At 32.6% G+C, this 26404-nt stretch overlaps 1 protein-coding gene and 1 long non-coding RNA gene across 2 annotated transcripts; both read left to right on the top strand.

The window, feature by feature from the left end:
• The first annotated feature begins 367 nt into the window (after positions 1 to 367).
• Positions 368 to 23044, top strand: LOC132735251 (dipeptidyl peptidase 9-like). Its single transcript, XM_060722187.1, is given in 18 exon segments — positions 368 to 609; positions 887 to 1072; positions 1846 to 1948; positions 2992 to 3106; positions 3584 to 3695; positions 3697 to 3778; positions 6023 to 6133; positions 8774 to 8877; positions 9404 to 9578; positions 11129 to 11279; positions 11612 to 11682; positions 13486 to 13724; positions 14721 to 14832; positions 15675 to 15777; positions 16323 to 16372; positions 16943 to 17085; positions 19596 to 19707; positions 20944 to 23044. Coding segments are annotated over 18 exon segments (2262 nt in total). The 5' UTR covers positions 368 to 409; the 3' UTR covers positions 21037 to 23044.
• A 7-nt stretch (positions 23045 to 23051) lies between these two features.
• On the top strand, positions 23052 to 25328 carry LOC132735229 (uncharacterized). Its single transcript, XR_009626425.1, has 2 exons — positions 23052 to 24353; positions 24415 to 25328. It is a non-coding gene; the product is annotated as an uncharacterized LOC132735229 (long non-coding RNA).
• Positions 25329 to 26404: the final 1076 nt, after the last annotated feature.

Genomic DNA, 26404 nt, shown 5'->3' with positions numbered 1-26404 from the left:
CTGCTTTTTCCCATTTAACAATGAAGAACCCAGTAATTGTTTTTACACATGACTATTTTAATACAAATTTATGAATTTGTGATACCTTAAGATTTCGGCTTTTTGATTATAGTTACATTATATTACTTTTCCTTGTCATGGAGGGTTTTTAACTATTTCAGGTGAGGATTTTAGGTTCTCATGGCCCGTTTGTTTTATATTCAATTATAATAGTACCATAAGTGAACAATGGTTTTGTAATAAACTATAACTCTCACAAGTTATAATTTTGTTGTCAACTTATTTTTAACAATAATAATCGAACCATTTAACTTATTTTAAGCCCTTGTATCTTCTTTAAATGAAAGTTAATGCAAAGGAGCTGAATTTAAACACTGCAAAAATTGAGAGACCAGCCAAGAAACTAAAAATGGCTTCCGAAATGTTGGAAAGTCCCATCGGAGCCTCTGAACCATTTTTTGGGGAACAGAACAAAGATGGAAATAAAACCTGGGAGGAGATGAAACTGATAGTGAAGGATACAAGAAAGATGGTAAGCTCACTAGCCAGTAAAGTGCCCTCAAATTTCCAGTTCCGGACACAGGAAACGCCGGATGGTCCAATAACAAGGTAAAATCTTTGTTTTTATTTATGAAGTTTAAATGTTATTTTAACAGTTGAGTTTATACAATATACTTTGAACATTATATGAGCCGCGTCGTGACAAAACCAACGTAATGTGTTTGCGACCAACATGGATAAAGACCAGCCTGTGCATCCGCGCAGTCTGATCAGGATCCATGCTGTTAGTTTATCAACCCTATTACAAGTAGTGAAACTGATGGCGAACATGGAGAGCTAATAATATCTTATATACCCTTTATTATTTGACATCATTCTTTTTCAGACTATACTTTCTTGGCATCCCACCAAAGCAGAGAGAATCAACCCTGATGTATGTCAATGTCCCATCAGTTCCTATGAACATTACACCAATGTTACAGTGGTGCAGTCTATTAGAATCATTTTCATCTACTTTGTCCAACAATGTACAAATGTCGAAAGAAGAACAACTGCTGAGGGAAAGGAAAAGGTAAAATACTTAATGACTTTTATCTGCCTATCCAGCATTGTTTTAGAAAATCTCCAAAGTTAAAGTATAGGTGTGTCTTGTATTAACAATAGATAAAATAATATAAAAAAGATGTTATTCATTTAAGGGGGAGCAAACAATTTACTTTCCCCCTTAAGGTCAATGGTTAACGTGGTTAAATAGGTTTTACAACATTTTTTTGCATATCAGGCCACTGGCGTTTCCCGTTGAGTTTTTCCCCATGGTCCGGAAATTCATTCTGGCATGGGGGGTTTTCCAGATGAGTTCGCTGCTGTACAATGGAACGTTGTAGTGATGACGTCATCTCACTTACCGTTATGAATGAAGTCTTGTAATTCAACGTGTTGTCTAAGAAAGTAGTTACGGTTTGCTAAATATAAAAAATTTCAAGAAAAAAATTTAAAAAAATTTTAAAAATATAAGGAATTTGATAGAATAGCAAAAAAAATATCTGACATATGTTTGCGGTTCGGATCGGAATATCCGTCCCTCGCTCACTCGCCCATGGGCGGGTCACCTCGGGATGGATATTCCATCCGAACCGCAAAATATGACAGATATTATTATTCTCATATTTCACTGATACTAGTTTTTTACTTATATGAAATTTAGTTTAGAGCAGATTGGTTTAAATAAGCTTTAAGCTTTTATCACACAATCAAGTTAACATAAATATGTTTAAATATACAAATCACTAAAGTGTGTTAATTATTCCTACAGTTTTTAACAGCCAGTGTTTGCTTCACTTTCAGGCTTGGGGTATTCGGAATCACATCATATGAGCTAACAAATAAAGGAAAGTTGGTGTTCCCAGCATGCAATAGTCTGTTTTGCTGTTTTGACGAAAATCTTGCGGTAAGAATTCAATTTTAATTTTGACATTTAAAATTTCTTTTAAGAAAATGAATAGCATTTGAAGTTAAGTTTAGCTCAAACTTTATTCTATGCACTAACTATGATTATGTATTATACAGAATATTTAACACTATAGAATGAATTGTATTTACCTGTCAGCAATTAAATTTATCCCTAAGTTCCCATTTTTAAAACCATTTTTCACTTTCATCAGTTTTTAAATTTTGGGAAAGAAAGCATCTGCCCATTAAAGGGGTTTGGGGGCGTTCATTTCCCAAACCCATTTTGCCCCTACTGTTGGGGGTGTTGAATTTTTCGACAGGGACCATTAACCCTTTAACTTGGGAAGCTTTTGCGGGCTACCCTACAAAACATAAATAAATTTTTACTCAGGTACCTGACATGCCTAAAAAAATCCCAAAAGGGGGGCAAACTGGGGGTTTAAACCCCTCCACCCAAGTAAAAGCGGGACAGTCACCTTTATTGATCTTTTCTTTTGGTTTGGACAAAAATCCAACCAAAAAAACCCTTTTTTTGAAATTCAAAAAAATTTTAAAAATGACCCGGGTGTATGAAAAAACCAAAAAAGTGGTTTTTGCGCCCCAGATAGACCCGACCACCCTGCACTTTCCGGAAAATTTTCTGTTTTGGGGAAATCAATGCTTTTTTGGCTATTTTTTTTCTCTACTTTGTTATTTTATTTTTTAAGGGGAACAGCATTGTTTTTGATGGGAACGGGCGCAAAAGGGCAAGGCGGGTTTGGGACCATCGGGTCGAAAACCCTTATTTTGGGTTTTTGTAATGAACGTTTGTTTTGCTTTTTTGGGAAGGGGAAAAATTTAAATTTAAAAGAAAATTTTTAATGGTAAGGGTTTAAAAGGGGTAAATGGATAAAAATTTTTCCTAGTTTTTTAAATAATTTAAAACATTTATACTTTTAAGAACATTTAAAACTTTTTGCTGATATCCTTTCATGTATTATGTGCTTTTTTTTTAAAAAACAGACCCCAGTTTTTCCAAACCCAGTTATAAAACTAATGTAGTTGGAGCACGTAATGGATCCCCAGATCTGCCCGAACAACTCAGATCTTGTAGCTTTTGTTAACTCCAATGACTTGTGGGTAGTGAATACAAAAACTGGTCAGGAATTTGAGACTGACACACTCAAATAAAGGTAAGAGCAGCAATTTAACCCCTACAAATTTAAAGTTAACTTTAATGAAAATGTCCAGAATTGTACAAATGTTGTCAAGTGTAGGAATTCAGTGTTTATTCTAGCCGAAAGACACTTACTTTTTACAGAGATAGCTAATAACTGGTTAAAAATATGCACAAATCTCTCTCTTAATTTGTAAGTAACTTTGTATATTTTTGGTCATTGATATATGAAAACTCTGTCATAGTTTGTCACTTGTGTAAAATATTTCAAAGTTTCACATTGATTTATGAATATTTATTTACATATATTTTTATTTTTAAGTTTGGGTATTCAAAGGTTTGGTCATGTGATCATAAAAGTAAGGCTTCCTTAATTATTGGTTATACCTACATGTAGAAATTAAATTCATAAAAAGAAATTTAATCATAGAAATAATTTATTATCATTGACATATAATCTCATTTTAAAATAGAATCTGTTTACTCACAAGGTTCAGGAAACCCCTAAAGAAGACCCATACAGTTCCGGAGTGCCATCTTTTGTTGTACAAGAAGAATTTGACCGTTACACTGGTTATTGGTGGGAACCCGGTGAACAATCAATCAACAGAGAATAAAACATACAGGATCTTGTTTGAGGAGGTTGACGAATCAGATGTTGATATTATATCGGTATTATTCATATTATAGCTATATATATATATATATTTTTATTATATGATCTAAAATATCTGATTGGTCCAAACAGTAGTTGACAGAAAAAAATGTAAATCATAATCATTGGGTGAAGTGTCATATTCTCTGGCTGAATTGGATTTTCCTGGTCTAAAAATAGATTGAGACTCGCATTTAACTACCATACATCTTGGGTTGATATCTATGCCTGTGCATATCAATTTGTCACTGTTTTGTTCTTCATGGCATATTTCTCAATTCAAATATTGTTATTTCACTATAATAATTAAATATTGCACAGTGATTAAAAGTATATACTTTAATAAATTTTGTTTGTGCAGTGTTCGCGAAACTGTTGAACGTCTGATGTTGTCTTTTTATATAATCAGTTCAATAAAAACAAACGCTTTTCTTAAGCTTTCGACGTTTAGTCTTCTTCAGAAAAAATTGGCGTTTATAACATAACAAATGACAATTTTTTTTTATTTTTTTTATTTTTTTTTTTTGTCTTTTTATGACATATATGTCATTTTGACATTTTCCTGAGCTTCCTTGAAAAACAGTAGAAATTTGCTGTTTTGTAATTCCTTATTAATGCTTTACTTTTTGTGATTCTTTAAAAATCATATGCATTCATATACTAAAACAATTATTGATTAATGAGCCATTGAAAAGATGTGATTTTCAACAGCAGTATATATTTTTGTCATTCTGTCGGTGGATATCACATCATATTCACTGGCCAACTAGTCAATAATTGTATAATATTTTTATGGCTATATAATGTTTTAAAGATTATAAATGTATTAGTGTACTCTACCAGGTATTAAGATTAATGCTGGGTTAATTGTGCCACAAGAAATAACATTAAACAGTTTTTTTATGCCACCGCAGCATCTGCGATGCGGTGGCGTGTGTGTTTGTTTGTGTGTGTGTTATAAAGATTATATAGTGAACTTAAAAAATCTTCTTGTGAAAAACCACTAGTTCAATTTCAATCAAACTTGGCAGGATTGTTCCTTGGGTGAAGGCCTTCCAAAGTTGTTCAAAGAATTTCATTCCATGCAGAATTCTGGTTGCCATGGCAACCAAAAGGAATAATAAGAATAAATTTAAAAAATCTTCTTGTAAAGACCCAAAAGGCCTAGAGTTTAGATATTTTGCATAAGGCATTGTATGGTAGACCTCTACCAAGATTGTTCAAATTATATCCCTGGGGTCCAAATCGGCCCCGCCCCGGGGGTCATTGATTTTCACAATACATTTATGTACATATATTAAAAACTTAAAATACCTTCTTGTCTGAAGGTACCAGGCTTAGAGGTTTGATATTTGATATGTGTTATTATCTATAGGTACTCTACCAAAGTTGTTCAAATTTTGCCTCTAGTGTCAAAATTATCTTTGCCCAGGGGGTCATAGGTTTCCCTTATATATATAGTAAAAACTTAAAAAATCATCCTCTCTAAATTGACAAAGGCTAGAGATTAGATATTTTGCATGAAACATTGTGTAGTGAACCTCTAGCAAGATTGAACAAATTAAAGCCCTTGGGTCAAAATTGGCCCCACCCCCGGGGGTCATTGATTTTCACTATGTACATATAGTAAAAAATTAAAAAATCTTATTGTCTGAAGGTACAAGGCTTAGAGCTTTGATATTTGGTATATGATATCATCTAAAGGTACTCAACCAAAGTTGTTCAAATTTTGCCTCTAGTGTCAAAACTAGCCCTGCCCCTGGGTCATAGGTTTTCCTTACATGTATATAGTAAAAACTTTAAAAAATCACCTTCTCGAATTGACAAAGGCTAGAGGTGAGACATTTTGCAGTAAACATTGTGTAGTGAACCTGTAGCAAGATTATTCAAATTAAAGCCCTTGGGTCAAAACAAAAAAAATGTGTTCCTACATTACTATTTTAGTGTTGTATTTATGCGGTGGCATAGCATTTTTTACAAATGCAATCTTGTTTTAAGGCACTTTTTATTTCTCTGTCAGTAATGAATGACGAGATGCTGTGGTAGTTTAGCACGGAGGAAGGTAGTCTAGTACTGGTGTAACACTCCAGGAACGATGGTTAGGGAACTATCAGCCTATATGACTGAAATACTGTTGGGAAAAGGCGTAAAATGAAACAAACGAACAAACAAAACAAGCAAAATACATGTATTTTAGCAGAGATATATTATGAACATATGTTACAATACATAGCTAAATGGTATGATTGAATTTATTTTAGCTTCATTCACCAATGGAGGGCGTTGACCAGTACAGATACCCACGGCCTGGAAAAACTAACGCCAGAAGTTGCCTGAAAATCATTGAATTCTCGCTTAATGATAAAAATAAGGTATTTACATTTAATGAAGTTTGAGATATTAAAAAAAAAAAGATATAACTTTCACAATTTTCAATGTAAATTGTCAATGAACAAAAATTATGATACAGTCGAGACTGTCATATGTGACTTTCCAAGGGATCTTCAGAAAAAGGTCGCATATGACAGGGAGTCTCTAAATACAGTCTCAATATCATCTATCTGTCTATATACCAATGTGACTTACAGAACCTGTATGTTTTGTGATTGATATTGTTACTGTGTTCACGTAGCTTGCAAAAAATATATATGGATCTAATTATGCAAATAAAACCATTTTTAAACATCAAAAAATATGTAAAATGTTTATTGCAAATATTTGCGCACATTATATTTAATCAATAAATTACATGCATTGATTTCTTATTGGAAAATTTGACTTAAAATTTATAGAAAATAATGTTCTAATTACCTCCCTTTAATGGCCTTTATTTACATGAAATGTTAAATTGGGTGATATCTTTCTAAATTATGCTTATTTGAACTTACAATATTGACAAATCTTAATTTGAGCATCATATTTATGAAATAAAACCGTGAAAAAATGGTGTTACAGGATCTTTACTGTAAACATATCCATATCCAAAGCTTTTTCTGATTTGGTATCAATATTTTTTTCCGTATTAATTATGCAGCCATAGTAAGGTAAATTAAAAAAAATGTTGCCTAAAAAATCTTCCGTGAGCACTCTATAATTAAAAAAAAATCTAACACAAGTCTTAACCCAGTTTACTCAGTACATTACACACACATCGATTACATCATGCTTCCCATGAACCGACGCTACGTCACTTGGTACCTGCATGTATCTACATGCTAACTGTGTAATTGAGATACAGGTGTGTAGACTTTGTTTGCTACAATGCTGGATTATAATTGGACTTGATTATTTTGGCCCTCTGGGTGTTATAATAGGTAATCTTTATCTGATTAACGGACAATTAAAAGGTGTGAAAGTCGTTTAAATCAGACAAAACATTGCATTGGGACCAGACAATTAGGGTCGCTTGTCACATATGACAGGGAGTCGTTTAATTCAGACCATTTATATAGGAAAATACGTTGGGAGTACTGAAACAAGGTCGGATAAGACAGGGAGTCGTTTAAATCAGGGGGTCGCTTAGGCAGTCTCGACTGTATATATTTTTTGGTCCATGGATGTTGAAATGTATGTTAGTACATACCTGTGTAGTTTGTGTGACATTGTTTATAGTACATACTGTATGGACATGCATATGTTTTGACATGACAACATATTTGCGGTATACAAACATAGCAGTAAGTCACACTATTTTAATTCTTGGTTTGTGATTAATAGAATATTACAATCAAATAGTGTCGTTTTTAAATTTTAATTGAACTTAGCGATTAAGTTGGTATTATTCTAGCCTATAAAATTCAATATCCTCTATGAAACTGATGTTGAATAGAAAACAGGCGAATCTAACACTTGCATTGATGCCTAGATAATCTTTTATTGTAACCAAAGCAAGGGAGAACACCAATATGGAGGCAAAATAATTTGATATATTCAATATTATAGCATAAAATCGGCTATTTTTCCCTCTTTTGCCCATGTTATAACGGGACCAAAACCATGTGTTAACATAGTCACGCGCTCTTGTTATAGCCCGGTTTCACCTATGCGCAATACATACAGGGCCCCGTAGACAAACAAACAAAAAATGACGATTTGGCCTGTTTGCCGAAGAGTCATGCGCTCTTGTTATATTGAAATTTATTGATTCGAGGGCCTCAGTCGCATATTCCAGTAACTATGCCGGAAAACGGCGTATAGACATCGGTGCTAATCTTGGTTGTCGCCCTTTCTTAGAAACGGACAGTTGTCAATGTAAACAAATACAGTAGAATCTACCTGTCATTCAGTTTAACACTCCGATTAACTTACAAAACTAGATAACACAAAATTCATATGAGAAAATGTTTTTTATTTATGTTAATGTTGATAAATGCTCTTTATATTTCTTTGAGAGAATAATGCTTAGTGCCTGATTTTTTTATAAACTTGTTTGCTTGAAAAAAAAAACGATTCTGATGTCACTGTCACTGATCTTTTTTCTACCGTCAATCTGAAATCACTCTAAGAATTTCTGAGGGTCATGTTTTGTCTTGGGTAGAGGGTAGAGTAATGTAACGGTTTTTTTTTCTTGAGATAATAAATCTCCAAAGACCAAGCTTTGTTAAATCAATTAAAATTCAAAATTTCGTTCGGTTCCTAGAATTTTCCAAGTTGTTGGCCCCGGAAAAATGAAACGCATACGTAAAACATAGAATTGGATAAATACTGTCCAAGCACAAGAATTTAATGTAATTGTGTTTTGTATAAACTATACATCACGAATCTGTTTGAAAATTTTATGCTATAATAGCGTCAACGCACGTTTATTTCGTGTTATAAAGTCTGCAAAGTCCCTCGGAACTGTTGGAGCCCTCGCCCTACCGGGCTCGGGCACCAACCGTTCCTCGGGACTCTGCAGACGTTATAACACGAAAAAACGTGCGTTAACCCTTTTTAATGATAAATGATTGATGTATGCTTTAAAAATCAGTATATTTCATGTATGTTACAAGAATGTTTTTTTTGTCTTACAGTTTAATGAGTCAGTGTTATGCAAATGTTTATACGAGTCATTATCTTCACTGTTTCCGTCCATGGAATATTTGCTTAGAGCGGGCTGGACCCCAGATGCTAAATAGTAAGTAAACCTACATCATAGTAAACTTGATATAAAACAGAGGCTTTTTCTGTATTTCATATGTTACAACTCCTTTATCTTTAGTTTATAAGAATTTACTTCTTTAGTAGGATTGTGTTAGAAAATCATGTAGGAATCAGATCCTAGCAATACTAAGCAATGGATGTTAAGTTTCTTTCTCAAGAAAGCAATGACCTACTCTTAACAGAGTTTGATAGTTGTTGCTCTTAACATAAGAGCATTTACACCATATGGGTTACTCTTTAGTTTTTCAACAACATCTCCCAAAGACTGGAAGGTAGATTTTGACTAAATTATCGTGTGATTTTGGTCTGATACATTATCATAGAAACTGGAGAAGAAAAAAAATCAAAATAAATTCTTAAAACATCCTGTCATCTTTTGTGTTTTATATGGTCAATGCAAAACTCCATTCGGGTATTTCTGGTAAATGATTTTCGATTTCACCAAGATTCACCAAAAATTATAAAATATAACTGAAAACAGTGATGTTTATTTTGTGCAGCGTCCATTGTCAACTGCTGAATAGGAAACAGACAAATCTAACACTGGCACTGATACCTTCACAATGTTTTGTCGTAACCAAGGCAACTGATGATGTAGATATGGAGGCAAGGCAATCTGAGAAATATCCCAATATACATTTGATACATGAAGACACATCAGAAATATGGGTCAATGTAAGTTTACTTTACTTTCTTTGTTTGGTTTTAACGCTAATTTTAACACTTGATTATGGTCATATTTTATCAGTTGATCCACCTAACTGCCTGTCCTGGAAAACTAACAAGTAATTATCAATATCTGCATAAGTGGCCAGCCATCTACTAACCCAAAATTATTTCTGAATCAGCAGTGAGAGGCAAATGAACCTAGACTCAGTTTCTAAGATCAACCGTCATTGAGCTTTTCAGCCTTGCCCGAAAATTGAAACAACAACCCCTAATAACGAATCTGATGCTATTTTAATGAGCTGAGCAGATGGATATCTCTTTACTTTCTTATCGACTCAAGTTGATTGATGTATCACTTTCAGTAGTGATTTGTTAAATTTTCACGGGAACAGCCTATGCCTTATAATTTGGGAAAATTTAGCACATTAATTATGTCTGTTTATTGCCAGCCAGATGAGGATTTGATCCAGAGTTGAAGATTCACAAATTGAACCATGACATACAGTAGAACTTCTATGAGTCGAACTTCGATTTTCTCAAATGTCGAAGTAAAATGAAAGTCCCGATTTTTTCCCTTATAATTATATTCCTTATAAAAACCTATTTATGAGTCGAGATTTTATGTGTCGAATTTTTCGATATGTCGAAGTTTTTTCATGGTCCGTATTAGAATAAATCTAGAACAATTTACCACAAATAAGTCGAAGTCCTTCGATTATTTTGACACGTTCGATCTCAGACATTTTTCAACACCTTTTCTGGCCACGAAGACGATTTCCCGATCAACTTTAGTGACAGGTGTTTAATTACACAGACGAAGTGTTCAAACAAGTCCTTTGTAGCGTTTAAATGTGTGAAAAAATGCTTAAATAGTTACTACTTTAATTGCCCATAGTGGTAATTTGAAAGTTAATGTAAACAGTAAAGAACTATCATTTTGAGTGCTTCCGTGACCGGTGTCGCGTGATAATCACACGCGAAATATTTACTATTAAGCTGGTTAAGTTATTGCCCCCGTTTGGTTGTTACACCTTTTGTAACTTCATTGTATACGTCAACAGGTAGTCCAAATCATTACCCTGAAAAGTTACTTAACAATGTATATTTATCCCATTCTATAATGTAAAAATATCAGATTAAGAATGAAAGAAAACATGAAAAGGTTACGTTATAGATTCTTACTAACTTAGGGCTAGTCACAGGTTGAAATTTTGTTATGAAATTCAGACCGATTCATGAGTCGAAGTCCCGATGTGTCGAAGTTTTTACGCAAGTCCCTCCAACTTTGACTTACTGAAGTTCTACTGTATCTAATTGTTCTAATACTAACTGAAATTACATTTTTAATGAAAAACATTTTAAATGGAACATAAAAAGGCATATAAAAAACCTCACATACCTCACATTTCTGCCATTATCAACTACACTTCCCTTGCTGTAGGGTGGCCAACGTTACAAATGACTAGTGCACGAATAATATGTTTCAACATTTGTTTATTTGCTAAAATTAAGATGTGTATGGTTTCATAAAAAGTAAATTACAAATTCTGTTGCAGGTACATGATGTATTACACTTCCTACCCAGTGATTCACAAAACGAGATTAATTTTATTTGGATGTCGGAAAGTTCAGGGTACCGACATCTGTACAAAATATCATCAAAGTTAACCACACAGCAAGAGCTAGGACAATCAGAGTTGCATGATGGTAGGAGAATTTCTATACTTTTTTTTTCCGGAGCTCTGCCTCGGAATTCAATCATTTCTTATGACTGAATATAAATCTGAGCTTTAGTTTAGACCTTCACTTATTAATATTTTAGATATTTTGTATGTTGGTTCCTTCTGTGAACCTGTACTCTTTAAGTTGGGCTTCAGATGGGGTCAAGGTCATTGATGATAAAAATAGATTTGCCAACCTTTCTTTAACTAAAGATTAAAATTTTGTCAAAGAATAGAAGGGGAGTATGAGAAGGTGTTATGTATATAACTGTTAATTTTTGTAATAACCTATATGATTTATCTCTTTTATCATTACAGATGTATTGAAGTGTGAATGTTCAACAGTAACTGCAATAACATCAGGAGAGTGGGAAGTCTCTCCTAAAGAGGTAGATACTTAAAGAAAATTCTTACATTTACCAAACTGAACTGCCTTGTCTGTCATAAACTGTTTAAAAGCATTACATATGACAGGTAATATAACGTTTGAAGCTTCTCATAACAGCATATGTTTTGAGACAGGAATAAAAACGCTTTCAAAAATATTCTCATATTTCAGTTAGCGGATGTTAATGATATCCGTCTGTTAAGGTCCTGTAACACAATTTTTTATGATTTTATATCATAAATTAAGATTTATCAATTTTGTAAGTTCCAAAAAGCATGATTTATAAAGATATTACTGAATTTAACATTTCATGTAAATAAAGGGAAGTAATAAAAAAATTATTTTCTATAAAGTCTAAGTCAAATGTCTCAATAAGAAATGAATGCATATATTTTAATGATTATATTTATATACAATATGTACAAATATTTGCAGTACATATTTTACATATTCTTCGATGTTTGAAAATTGTTTTATAAGCATAATTATATTATATATATAATTTCACTTGAGTGTGGTATACAATCTCAATTTCAACAAACAGGATCTTTTTTTTTCAATACGGAAAGCATAAAAATTTTAATTACAGGGGGTCGAAGGTTTGACCCCTTTGGGTTAGAATTTTTTCTCATGACATAGTTTAACATGTTAGTAGACTTAAATTTTGAACCCAAAATTAAAATAATTTGCCCAAGCTACCTTTAAAAGGTCACTGATTCTTTTTCAAATAAAGATGGAAAACTCTTTCCCTGGGGTAATACACTTAGAGAAAATTTATAATGTTTGGAAAGCACCATATGTCTTTCTTCTTAAATGGGTGGGGAATTTTACTACTCCCGAAATCAATTTTTTAATTTAAATTTAAATTTAAATTAAATTTTTTAAAAGGGGTTTTTAAAGCTTTTCATATATCAAAAAACATGTACATTTTAAATTTCTTCACTCGAATACCTCCCGTTTTTTAAAGTAAAGATACCAAAAAAAATTTTCCTTTTGGGGAAATAGGTTTAAATGTGCAAAAGTCAATAAATGATGTTTATAAATCCCCGGAAAAGGGCGAAATTTGAGTACAACGTTTACTGAAAAATTTTATTTTTTAAAAATCAAATTTGTAACATTGATTTTTAAAAATTCTATTTTTAGATATGGGTTATGAAAGCCCTCACTTTTTTTACTTTATTTCGAAATTTAAAGGGTACGCCATTAGAAAAATTTATTTGTTTAAATATAGGCAGGCCAATTTAAAGTTTCCCCCAGGGATCTCTGAAAAAAATGTTTTCGGCAAACTGCCCAAACCCTACTTAAATTATAAAGGGAAATTTTTAAAAAATTTTCATTTTTTTTTATTTCATAAAAAGATATTTTAAATTATATAGCTGGGTATAAATGGTTTTGGTGTGTCATTTTTGCAGTCTTTCCAGACTCTATATTGTTGACAGTTCAAGCTTATTATTTCAATATTGAATTATCCAATGAAAATCAAATTTTCAAACATGCAGAATTATATGAAACTTCATATGCCTACATTTGTCTGTCATCTGTATTTCCAAGTCTACCTGTTTAGTTCAGTAGGCAAGTAAACCAGGGGTCACAGGTTTATTCCGCAGGTCATACAAAACTCCTCTGTGATGATTGACCTCGGACATTGAATCAAATATTCATTTGTCACTCGCCACTGATTTAGAACTCATTTTGTATTACTAGTCTTGTATTTGTATTGAGTTATCCAGAAAACCCTTCAGGTGGATTGACCGCCAGCCAAGATATGAAAAAATATTGTGTTAAAGTCAGCTTAAAAAACCAGGATAAACAAATAAAGCTATATTTCAGATATGTAACCTCATATGACAAAACCAGCGAGCCAGTCAGATTAACGGAGCTAGGGTATTCTCATAGTGTCTCATTCAACAAGGAACGATCACTGTTTGTGTCAGTGTATAGTTCTGCTAAAGTTACACCAATGTCCACGCTATATCAGATTACCCACATAGACAACAATGTGAGAACACAGCCTATTGGAGTTCTAATGCCTTCATCACGTAAGTTTTATGCAATTCTTTTGATAAAGTTATTACAGAGATATACTGAAATCAGCTGGAATGGCTGTCATCTGGAGGTATTTTGATCATATCTTCAGTCAAAGAAACAAAACATTAAAAAGGGAAATTCCACCCTTTAAAAAAAAAAGGGGAAAATTTTTCCAAAAAAAAAAATTTTATTACTAAATATAATAAACATTGGGATTTTTCTAAATTGAAACCCCAATTTTTCCCCGTTAAATAAAATTTTTTGTTTATTTTAAAGCAAAAATCAAAATTGGGATGTCAAAATCAATGATTTTTTTTAAGTTCCCCCCTTTTTGGGTTTTTGTTTTTGGCCCAAAACCCGTTCTGAATACCAATCCCCCCGGAACTGTTTTAACTTTCAAAAGTTTAAAACGGGGTTTTACCATGTACGGAAAAGTATTATAAACCCCCACAACTTTTCCCAAACCCCGGTTTTTAAAAATCCCACTGTATTGTTCCGTTTACGGTGGCCCACATGTTAAAAGCTGGGGTCAAACTCTTTTAAAGGGGGTTTTTGTAAGTGGGAAACGTTTTTATTCAAAATTTCTTGTTAATAAGTTTTGTAGGGTTTTAAAACAATAGGGTTTTCACCATTTTTCCCAAATTTTTTATTACGACACTTAGAGGGCATTGAGAAAAAGCTTTTTGGGAACCGAACCTCTTCATTCATCTGGGGATTTTAATGAAATGATAAATATCCAGATATTTTCCCGGATATTTCCCAGAGCATATCTCCTATATGCATATCTATAATGCCTACATCTCTGTCAAAACCTTTTGTGACGGGTGTATTTTGCGACAATGTTGTCCTTGTTTTTTTTAATGACACAATATCCACCAATGAACAAGAATTTTGCCATTCAACCTTTTAATTGTTGTAGTTTTTAAAAACTTAAAAGAAAAGACACTGTATGAAAAAGTAGTCAATACATGTATATCATTATGCATTAATTTCTTTCTGTGCTATTTATAGGTTTTTGAGATTACATACGCTAGCATCTCAGGGCTATGCTGTTGTTCTGATTGATGGGAGAGGGTCCTGGTGTAGAGGACTGAAATTTGAAAGCCATATCAAAAATAGACTGGTAAGTTATTTGATAGCAAAATTTTGGTGCCAAGGCATGAAACTTAAAAGCAGTATCAGCAAAAGTCTGGTTACTTATTTAGACAGCAAAATCCTGTTTCTTTGGACATATTTGAAAGTTACACATCATTGACAGACTTGAATTCTGACACTGAGCTCTGAAATGTTTAGAAAATGGCAGAACAAGATTTTTTCTTCTATGGAGTTATACCATACTTTAATGAAGCACTCTTTTGAAGAAAGCTTAAATGTGGTTAAGGAAGTATGTTTAAAAAGAATCTTTCACTGGCTGCACTGGCTGCACTGGCTTTGGAAAAACTGTTTACAGCAGTAACATGGCTCTGCGAGTTTCTACTTATCAGATACCAGAGAGCTATGTAATCCTGCTTGTTTGGACAGACAGTGTTTGATTCTTTTTCTTGCAGATTACAGGTACCCATATTTCAGAAACAAACTATGAAAACTGATATTTTTATATAACATTTTATTCTCATAGTATTTTTGTTTGTTTGTTTTGGGTTTTACGTCACATCGACACAGTATAGGTCATATCACGACGTTCCAGCTTTTACTGGTGGAGGAAGACCTCAGGTGCCCTTCCGTGCATTATTTCAGGCACGAACGTGTACCTGAGTAGAACCACCGACGTTTTCATAGTATCATATTGATATACAGTTTATTTAAGGTCAAGATTACTTCATCCTAAGCATGCAGTTAAGTTATAAAAGGCACAAAGAAATGATATTACGGTAGTTAAAACTAGTAAATCAGTAAAGTTACATATGACATACCTCACTTTTGTTTAAATTGATTATTAATGTTGATCATCATGTTTTTTTTCAGGGCACCACAGAGATTGAGGATCAAGTTGAAGGTTTACAAAATTTAATGTCCATGGTAGATTTTATAGATGAGAACAGGATAGCAATACATGGCTGGTCATATGGTTGGTATTAAATTAGTTACCTCCCCTTATTGAAAACACGCCATTTGCATCCGTATAGTAAATATAAGCTTTTCGGAAAAAGTAACTTCTTATCGAACTATTCAATGTTAGTAAGGGACCAACTGGCATTTTTAACACTAAAGGTATAGGCCTCAGGTAGGTCACGGTACATCTCTGTAAAATTTGGAATAACTATTAACAATCTGTTTTAGTTATCTCCCTTTTATTGGTATGAGGACATTACAGATAATTTACTAAATTCAAAATAATTAAAATGAACGTCTAAAATTAACTATTTCATTTAATAGACTTAATTCAGTTTACTGCTAGGTTATTAATAATCCACATTAAAGGTGTATGGAAAGGTAAAAATATTCTAACATCATGACAAGTGTTAGTTAATTTTGTAATGTGGTTTTCAGGCTGCTTTATGTTTATATGTTAACCTAGGATATATGCCTTTAAATTGTGTAATAATGTAAATAATAGGTACAGATTACAGACTGTAATATTTTATGATTATAAATGTTTTACTTGTTTTATAGGTGGTTATCTATCATTGATGGGCCTTGCTCAACGTCCTGACATATTTAAGGTAATGTAGTTATTGAGTTTTTATTTCATAATGGATAATAATGCCATTTCTTTTATGACTGGGAAGTTGGAAAATTGGTTGACTACAAATGACAACAGATAGGTTTTATTGTAAATGAAAATTTGAAAGAAAATAGAACATTTAGTAAATAAGAATTTAAAGAAATAACAACAAAATACACTTAGAATGGGTGTCCATGGCTAAGTGGTTAAGGTCGATGTCTTTGAACCAATTGTGTCACACCACCAAGGGTTCATTATCCTGACAGGGACTTCCGATTCTTATTTTTGAGGAAGCTATCTAGCTAACTTGTGGAATGTCAGTGGTTCTACTCGGGTGTCCCTGCTCAAGTCTGAAATTATGTTTGGGACAATAAGGTCTTCACCTTACCGATAAAGCTGTAAAGTGGCCAAATGACTTTTAAAAGTGTTGATGTGATTTAAAACCCACAAAACAAACAAACTAATACTCCACAGAATCTGTTTTTGTATAAATAATGTTGCTTTATTTTATTGTCTCACTCTCAGCATACGAGATGTATTGATAGTTTGTTATATATGTTTATTAAAGGTTGCAATAGCTGGTGCCCCTGTAGTTGATTGGCATCTATATGATACAGGCTACACGGAGAGATATATGGACGTCCCTGAGAACAATACATATGGATATCAGCAAGGAAATGTTCTCAATTACATAGATAGTTTCCCCAATGAGTAAGTTTTGTCTTATTATCTGTAATTTAGAAGTGTCTAAGTAAAGGTCACCAACAATAAACAACTTGATCCTTACAGCATTGGGTTTGAATCCCGCCAGGACCTTGATTGTATCATGTGAGGAAGCTATCCAGCTTGTTTATGGAAGGTTGTTGGTTCTACTCAGGTAACTGCTCATGCCTGACAAGATGTTCCTTATTTCTTACACCACCAGTTAAGTGGGAAAGATGCCAGATGGCCTTAATGACATAAAAACCCAACCAGATGAGAAAATAAAAAGGAATCTAATCCCTTTCAATTTAAAGAAAAAAAGTTTCAATTACAGGTATTACACAAATATATGGTAGAGGTTTAAAGTAGAGATGATAGTTATGCCTGTACTTCATATATAGAGTCTGCATACATGTGACATCCCGGCGGGATTTTAAAAAATCCCGATATTTCAACACTGATCCCGATTCCCGATATTACAGCTTGAATTCCCGATATTTAAAAAAAAATCAACATAAAAAATCAAACACAACACCTGTTACAGTAGTGTATCTAAAATGTAAACCGTCCCTCCGGGCATTGATTGTTATCTGTCCATATCCTAAATTATAGCGGATTAAATGTTGAGTCGCTAATTGACAGCAAGGTGACGTAATAAACAGTTCCAATACCCAAAGTTATTCTTACATGTTTAACTTATCACGTGTTGTGTGTCAGTCAATTGACCTCTTGTAATTTGGCAGTAGGTATTACTAGATATGTCCTAAAAACACAATTCTTTTTTTCACTGTATCCCACTGTAACCTTATGTAACCCTTGTATCCCTGTATCCCTTGTGGGGGTGAAAAAGAATTGTGTTTTTGTGCCATATATGGGTATTACACGCTACGTCATCAAAACTACCCTGTAAATTTACATGTATGAATTCGGCTCAACCTTTGATTTTCTTTGATTAGTGCCGCACTGATAAAGATAAAAGGTGAGCAGAATCATTTAAAGTGGATCATTCAAAACCTGTTTCAGATGTCTAATTAACCTATTTTTAGTGAGTTGGTAATTTTTTGTTTTGTTTAGGAATTACACAATCATCGAGGCAAAAATGTGGATTTAATTAACGGAACGATTCTTGCATTTATTTTGAGTGTTCTACTTATGACTTATGTTACGTTATTTAACTGTCATAGTCTTATGTTCATGAATAGTTGTTGCACGTTTTCAAATAGCTTGTGTTAAATTATTGAATGACTGAAAAGACATAATTCTTCAAACTGAAAATAATGAAATGTGAAAGTGTGACTGTTTTAGAAATAGCCTGTATGACAACACTTATTTATTTATCTATTTATTTTTTTTTTGGTGAAATAAATTAATATTGATCAACAAAAAAATCATAAAAAGTATAATCATTTAATGATTTTGAGGGTTATATAGATTCTTTGAACCAAATGTGCCAAACACGCATTGAAATTCGAGTCGATAAAAAAATCCAGTTTTGAGCCTCAAAATCCAGCTGAAAATCCAGATTTGGCCCATTTCATTTGTCACATGTATGAGTCTGATATGATTGCAGAAATCATTACCATTTTTAGCATTAAAACTGCACGCCATATATTTCGATAAAATCAAACCTGAGAAAAATGTACTAAGATTTTAGGAAAGGTATAAAGGTTCAAAATTCTAGTAAAGATTAAAATGTTATGTGTGATTAATGTCTGAATTTTTAAATATTTAAAACTTTATTTCTACTGCATTACAAACACAGTAAGGACTATTATGGCATATATTGACCTCTTTATAGTAATTAACATAGATTGTAAGTGCCATTAATAATGTGTAAATTGCATTCTTTTGGTTACTTTACAATATTATACTGTTAAATACTTTTTCAAAAATTTCATGAATTAGCATGAATCTGGAGGTGTGCTGCTTTAAAAGATTTATCTATAATCCTAGTAGAAATAATCATTTACCTGACCGATTTTCATGTTTACACAAAATTGATAAAGAACAGTTGATAGCATGATAATTCTTGCATATCAGACAGGATTATCTACAGTTTACACCAGTGCTAGTAAACACTGTCTTACACCCCCATGTAAGACAAGTCGCGTTCTTTTAAATGAGGTCATTGCCGCGCACCTTTTATGAATGAATTTCGTTCTTAGGATGATTTCATTTTACCATTATGAATGAAGTTGTAATTTCATACGCTTCTATAAAAAAAAAATGTGTAATGAGATAATCTGATTTCCTTATTTCTGTTCTGAAATAATTGATCTGTAATATGCAAGAAAAAGAACCAAACACTGGCTGTCGGAACAGAGCTCTCGGGTAACTGTTTTTAGCAGAAACTCAGCAGAGCCTTGTTACCGCAATAAACAGTTACCCTCGTGCTAGATATTCCGGTCTGTACTGTCAGCCAGTGTAAGATTCTGATAGTCTATTTCAGAAATTCAGTAGGTTAAACATATTTGGGAAAGATAGACAAATCTAGCAAGTATTGTTTCTTGATATTTCAGAGAGAACCGTTTGTTGATAATTCATGGTTTGATAGACGAGAATGTACATTTTCAACACAGTTGTATATTAGTTAATGCCTTGATCAAAGCCTGCAAACCTCATCAAATTCAGGTAAGTCAATTACTATATATGTTGGTTAATTCAGATTGTCTGAAGTCTGGTTCACCTAGTCTGTACTTCTACATAGGCTGAATTCAAGGTGTCTGAAGTCTAAATTTTAGTTCACCTTGTCTGTAGTTCTATATAGGCTGAAATCAAGATGTCTGAAGTCTGGTTAACCCAAGTCTGTAGTTCTTCCTAGGCATAATTTGTGTCGTCTGAAGTCTGGTTAACACAAGTCTGTAGTTCTTCCTAGGCATAATTTGTGTTGTCTGGTTAACCCAAGTCTGTAGTTTTTCTAAGGCATAATTTGTGTCGTCTGAAGTCTGGTTAACCCAAGTCTGTAGTTCTTCCTAGGCATAATTTGTGTTGTCTGAAGTCTGGTTAACCCAAGTCTGTAGTTCTTTCTAGGCATAATTTGTGTGGTCTGAAGTCTGGTTAACCCAAGTCTGAAGTTCTTCCTAGGCATAATTTGTGTGGTCTGAAGTCTGGTTAACCCAAGTCTGAAGTTCTTCCTAGGCATAATTTATGTGGTCTGAAGTATGGTTAACCCAAGTCTGAAGTTCTTCCTAGGCATAATTTGTGTGGTCTGAAGTATGGTTAACCTAGTCTGTAGTTTTACATAGGCTGAATTCAAGGTGTCAGAAAAGTCTGAATCTTAAGTAAAAGCTGTGGTTTTATTTAGGTGCAAGATTTTGATTTAAAGATATTGCATGAATGAGGTTATAGAGGGCACACTAATGCCAGTGATAGCCAGTAAGACAATATATTAGTCACAGTAAAGATATATGTAAGTCATCCATATTGTAACACAAAACATTTTATATGTCTGTTAAAAATATATAATTACTCTTCTTGTATACAAACTGCCCGAGGAAGGTTTTGTTTAGAGTGTATAATTTTTTGACTGTCAACAGAAAACAACAATATGATGTTTCTTTCTCTCTAATTTTATGTTCTTTCAGGACTACCATTAATAGAAGTTGAAGAGTCATTTACTACTGATTTTGGCTTGTAACTTCCAAAATACAATACTTTTCCTTCTTTACCTATAAAACGTTACTTCCAATATCAGAGATTTTGCAGTCACTGACATCCCAATTTTGAAACTTAATGGAAGCCCTGTTCTTCCATTATTTACTTTCATACATGTGTATAGTTTCTGTTGTTTACTGCCATCTGTCATACTTACCATTTCTTATACGTTAATTGTTCTAATTTAAAAGCTAAACGTTCTTTTCATTACAGATTTATCCGAATGAAAGGCATGGAATCAGAAACCCAGAATCCAGTGAACATTACAAAACCTTGTTAATGAGTTTTCTACAAAAAAATCTCTAGGATTTCTTTTACAAAAATGTCATGTACGTGTTTTGAATATACAGTCCTTGTTATGAAATATTTGGGAAATATTTTTAAAGCAGTGTTAAATGTTCTCCAGAATGCAGACAACAAATCAAAAGTAATAATGTCTTAAATGCAGACGATTTTTGTCAAATAATGTACCATAATAAATCTTGTTAAAACATCATGTTGCAGTCAACAAATGGAAAATATACTCAGTAGCAGATAAGCCGTGAAAAACTTCAGTTCATAGAGGATGACATACATTATCATATAATGTACATTACCATTAGCTAGCTTACAGAACACCAGTGCCTGGTCGTGCCTGAAATAATACTTAGAGGGACATCTTGCATCGTCCACCACCAGTGAAGCTGGAAATTCGCCGTATGACATTTACAGTGTTTGGTGTGACTGGAAAACCAACCAATCAAACATGAAATAATGTTCAGTATGAAGAATATGTCCCTAAGCAGACGACATTCGTTATTTCTGTAGAACACAACATGTAAAACATTACAATGTTGCAGAAGACATAAAATATTTTTCCTAAGCAGATGACATATAAAATCTTGTTCATTAGCAGACATACTTGTGTATAATTGTTTCAAGCAAGTTACTGCCTGAAACTTACTGTAACATATAGGAACAAGCAGATTTTTAATCTGATATAATTTTGTTTTTGTTTAAATGATTGTATAATATCTTCATTCTATTGGTTTTAACTTGTTGAAGAAGGGTCGTCTGCAATATATTTGGTCAGGATTTACATACAAATACCTCTTTGAAAAGTCTTGTTTGATTTCTAACATTATTAAAATTTTCATGTACTAAATTGAATCCTCAGGAAAAGATAGATCTAATCATTAACTTGTGATACATGGAGTTAAAGGCTTGTAAGATGTGTCAAAGGCTACAAAACTTGAGAGAGAACAGTCTTCAAATTGTTTTACAAAATTGGTTTATTCTTGTCCTATTTTTAACTTGACTATTGGAAAGATAGACGAGGTGTAAGTTGTACTCACCTAGGCATCGGCACCATACTTAAATTTTGAGTGCATGTTGGTATCTCCAAAATTACTGAAGGGAATGGGTTGAAACATCACATACTTATTTCAGATCATAATAGGTCACTGTCCAAGGCCAATAACACTTACATGGATTTTGACAGGATTATGGCTATTTTTGAACCTTATATTTCTACATTATTAAGGTTCTTGTTTCACTACCAAGCATTGAGAATTATATCAAAAGTTAAGCGTGTTGTCCTAGTTACAGCTCTTGTTTATGATTTGATTTTGACCAGTGGGGAGATTTGGGTTTTTTTTATTTGTCTAGGTAACCAAATATTTAATGTGAGGTTGTTTGATTGGTTCATAAAATACTTATTCATTATAATTTGCAACTCAACTTCATTACCATATAGATACACAGTTAGTTGCATTAGATTAGAGTTTGTAATGAACCATGGCATCTGATTGGTTGAAGTTCAAAATTTGAATTTTAAACTTACCAATGAAACAAGTTCATTACAGACCTCATAAACTGCTTTCACAAAAGTTTAGGACCATAATAATGTAGGGGTGATTGTGAATAGTTTAAAGTTAAAAGATTTATTATCAATTACCATTGACAATATGCAGTAAAATAATTAACTGCTTGAGATTTTTTATGTTGCTTTTTGTTGTTGTTATTGTTGTTGTTTGCTCACTAGAGCACAAAGTGCTTAGCTTTAAGGATTGCTGACTGTCTGTAAACAAAGTATTATTGAACACTTATTTTTTTTTTAGTTAAAGTAACATTACAAATTATGACCATTACCAGTTAATACCTTCTGTAATCATCTTCTATTTATCACGGGTCTTACAAATATTTGAAAGACCCTGATTTCTCACAGATTTTTTATATTTTAAATAAGTCAGTGTTCAATTGTTTTGGTAACAATCACAAACAAAATAAAAATTAGAATAACTTTGACCATTTTTCTTTCAAATAATTTGATATGTTGATTGTGTTTTGATATTTTACACATGTCAAACTTACGCTGTATGTTATTATTAAGAATTACATAGGTGATCTAACAAATTTACAGTAGGGGCCACATTATCAAATTCCTTAAAATTGTTCAACAAGGCCAGTAAAGGGTATTGGATTGGGGTAAAAATTGTTTCAAGGCCAATATTGGATTGGTTCTTTGACAGTTTATGATAAGAAATCGTTGCAAGGGTCAGTGACAGACCTGGGGATGATTATATTGATCAGTAATTGATTGAATTAAAATTACTTTTAGGTTTTGTTGTAATTGATTAAGTTTGATTACTCAGACTTGCCTCTGTAATCAATTAAATTACAATTACTTTAAGCAAGTAATTGATTGATAATTGGTTACATTCAATGTAAAGTAGAATTCCTACTTTAGATCACCCTGGGCAGAAATAAGACCATCCAACTATTAAGACCATTTTTAAAAGGTTCTTTATGTCAATGGTCACATGATCCAGCATTAAGACCACCCGCTTATCCACTTACAAGACCACCAGATTCAGTCCAAATTTCTGTTTTATTCTTAATTTGCAACTGATATTAAAGTCAACACCTGTCTAGATCTTTAACTTGTTGTTATGATCTGGTTGAATCCTCTTTTACATGACACTTGATTTCACAAGGTGTGAAAAATAGTTATTATTGGGTTATTGTATGAAATAAGGTCAAAAAGTAAATTTTAGAGTGGTTTAATGTTGCTTTCAGCACATTTATTTTGTGAAGAATTGAATTATATTAAAATCAGACTAAAGAGGAGATAATGTTAAATTTCTTCAGAAATATGCATTCCTCTCATCACGAGTCATCAGATTAAATACTTTTATAGTGTTTTTATGTTGTATTTGTAGGTAAAGATACATATTGTTTATTCATACAAAATGACTTAAAATGGCCATAAAGTATGTATGCAATGATAAGATAATCACTTTGGTCAAGGCCCAATGGTGGTCTTAATTGAAGATTTTTAACAAAAGTTAAACTGTATCATGTAAACTTAAAGTTGAATTTAAATAGTTTCCTGTTAAATCTGAAAGTAATCAATGTCAATCAAAATGTAATCATAATTACTGACTGAATTTAAGCTGTAATTGATTAATTACAATTAATTTAATCAATTTTTGGGCAAGATAATCAATTACATGATGATTACAGTGTAATCATGTAATCAATTACAAAATCAATGATTGCGATAAATGATTACCCCAGGTCTGGTCAGTGAATGTCAAAGAAACTAATAACCTCATAGACAATACTAAATTAGACTAGGGAAGGTTTTTCTTGATAGAAAATAGATCATGCTCAAATTAATGAATCAGAATTAGACTAGGGAAGGTTTTTTCTTGATAGAAAATAGTTCATGCTCAAATTAATGAATCAGCATTGATTTTAGATAATTTAAGAACTTTTGCACAAGGCAGTGAAGATATATGTAATCAGGTGAGCATTATATAGCCATCTTGATGTTTATTTTTCGTTTGTGATATTTTGTACTTGGCGTGATATGTAACATGTAGTTAAATTGATCTGTTTGGTGTAATTAAACCATTTTTTTGTGAATTTAGTTGAAAATGCTGGTGCTCTTGTACAAGAACAATCATAGAAAAACCTGCTGCTATAAATAGATTTGTGTATACCCGAGTGAGTTTGTACATCCATGCAGTACTACTAGAGTTTATACTGTTGACTGATTTACCCTCTCACTACTTTCCTGACTGGTATATCTGTCCCACTCTTTGTTCCATCACTATGTGAACTAAACTGGTAAACCAGTCCCACTCTCTGTTCCATGACTTTGTGAACTAGACGAGTAAACCAGTCACACTCTCTGTTCTTTCACTTTGTGAAGTAGACTGGTAAACCAGTCACACTCTGGGTACCATCTACTTGCAAACAAGAAAAGTATACCCATCTCATTTTCGTACCAACTATTTGGTACAAAAATCGTTTCCCATGGTCTGCACTGGTCGCACAAGTAAAATCTGTTATTGCCAGCAGTCAAATGGTTACAGTTAAAAATAACACATCCATCCATGTAAAATATTTATTATTGATATTCTTATATTAGATTTTTAATACCTGGAAAGTTATTGTATCCAGAAATTAGTTTATCATGCAATGTATTTTAATTGGAAAATTTATTTAAATTCTGTGATTTTTCTGTTGAGAAAATAATATGTATTTGTTTTCAATGATGTAAATGTAGTACACTATATTATACAAAAGAACAATATATAAGATATTTTTAATCAGTTGTCATGTTTTATTCAACTCAAATGGCAATGTATAGATGACATTAAAGGCATATTTTCTGTGCATTGAAGTATTACTAAATTTTGTTTTTGTTGATTGAGAATGTCCATAACAGGCTCTTGTAATGTTTTCAATTGTGCTGTTTTTGGTGTCTAGCAATTTATCAGTACAAATTACATTCACTTTTGCAAGGGACTTATAACTTCTGTATATGCCAAAAATGACCATAGAAAAGATTTCATGATCAGCCACAACGAAAGTGACCTTCACTATATTGGAATCAAACCAAGTATAACCAGGTCACAGTACAATGCTCTACATATTGAGCTAACCGGATGGTCTGACGGCGGTGCCTGTGTGATATGATTATTTATAGTAGCCTCTTCAAGATTATATTATTGGTGACTCACTCTAGAAGTCTGGCAGTAGTTTAATTTTTCAGAGAAATGGTGAAACTGATCCATATTCTAAATGAAACAACTGATATTTCTACACCACCTTGTATTGCCAGTTAACACGTGGTCTTTTGGTACTGAAATCCTTTAAAGAAACAATGATGAAATCTCAATTCTTTATACAAATTAGCTGTGAAAGGCAGAAGCTTCCTCTTATTTTGTTATAATCATAACACATCTAACCAGCCATACATAATTAATAGTTACCAAAGGGATGTTATTATGTATTAAATTATCGGTATTTCTAAAATGTTAAATTTAACCCCACCTTTGTTATCTCCCTTTTACATTGAATAGGTTTGTGATATCTGTTGAACATCTTAAACAAAAGTTTCTCTGGGATATCTTTAAAAAATCTTCATTGAGATATCTTCAACATTTCTTTTTTATCCTAGGATATCTCTAATGAATGTTCTGTTCTGTAAGACATATCAACTGTTTCTCTGATATATCTTGATCAAATGTTTCTAAGAAATCTGTAAATAAACATCTCTAGGATATCTTTAAGAAATTTTTAACAAATGAGTTTTTATATTAGCGAATGTTTCTATAGGAAATCTGTAACAGATGTTGAATATTTTCAAAATATCTGTGAAACATGTTCTCTGGGATATATT

Source organism: Ruditapes philippinarum, unplaced genomic scaffold, assembly GCF_026571515.1.
Source record: "Ruditapes philippinarum isolate M1 unplaced genomic scaffold, ASM2657151v2 ctg538_1_1_1_1, whole genome shotgun sequence".
NCBI lineage: Eukaryota > Metazoa > Mollusca > Bivalvia > Venerida > Veneridae > Ruditapes > Ruditapes philippinarum.
Note: the sequence above shows the minus strand (reverse complement) of the source record. Positions and strands in the feature narration are given on the sequence as shown.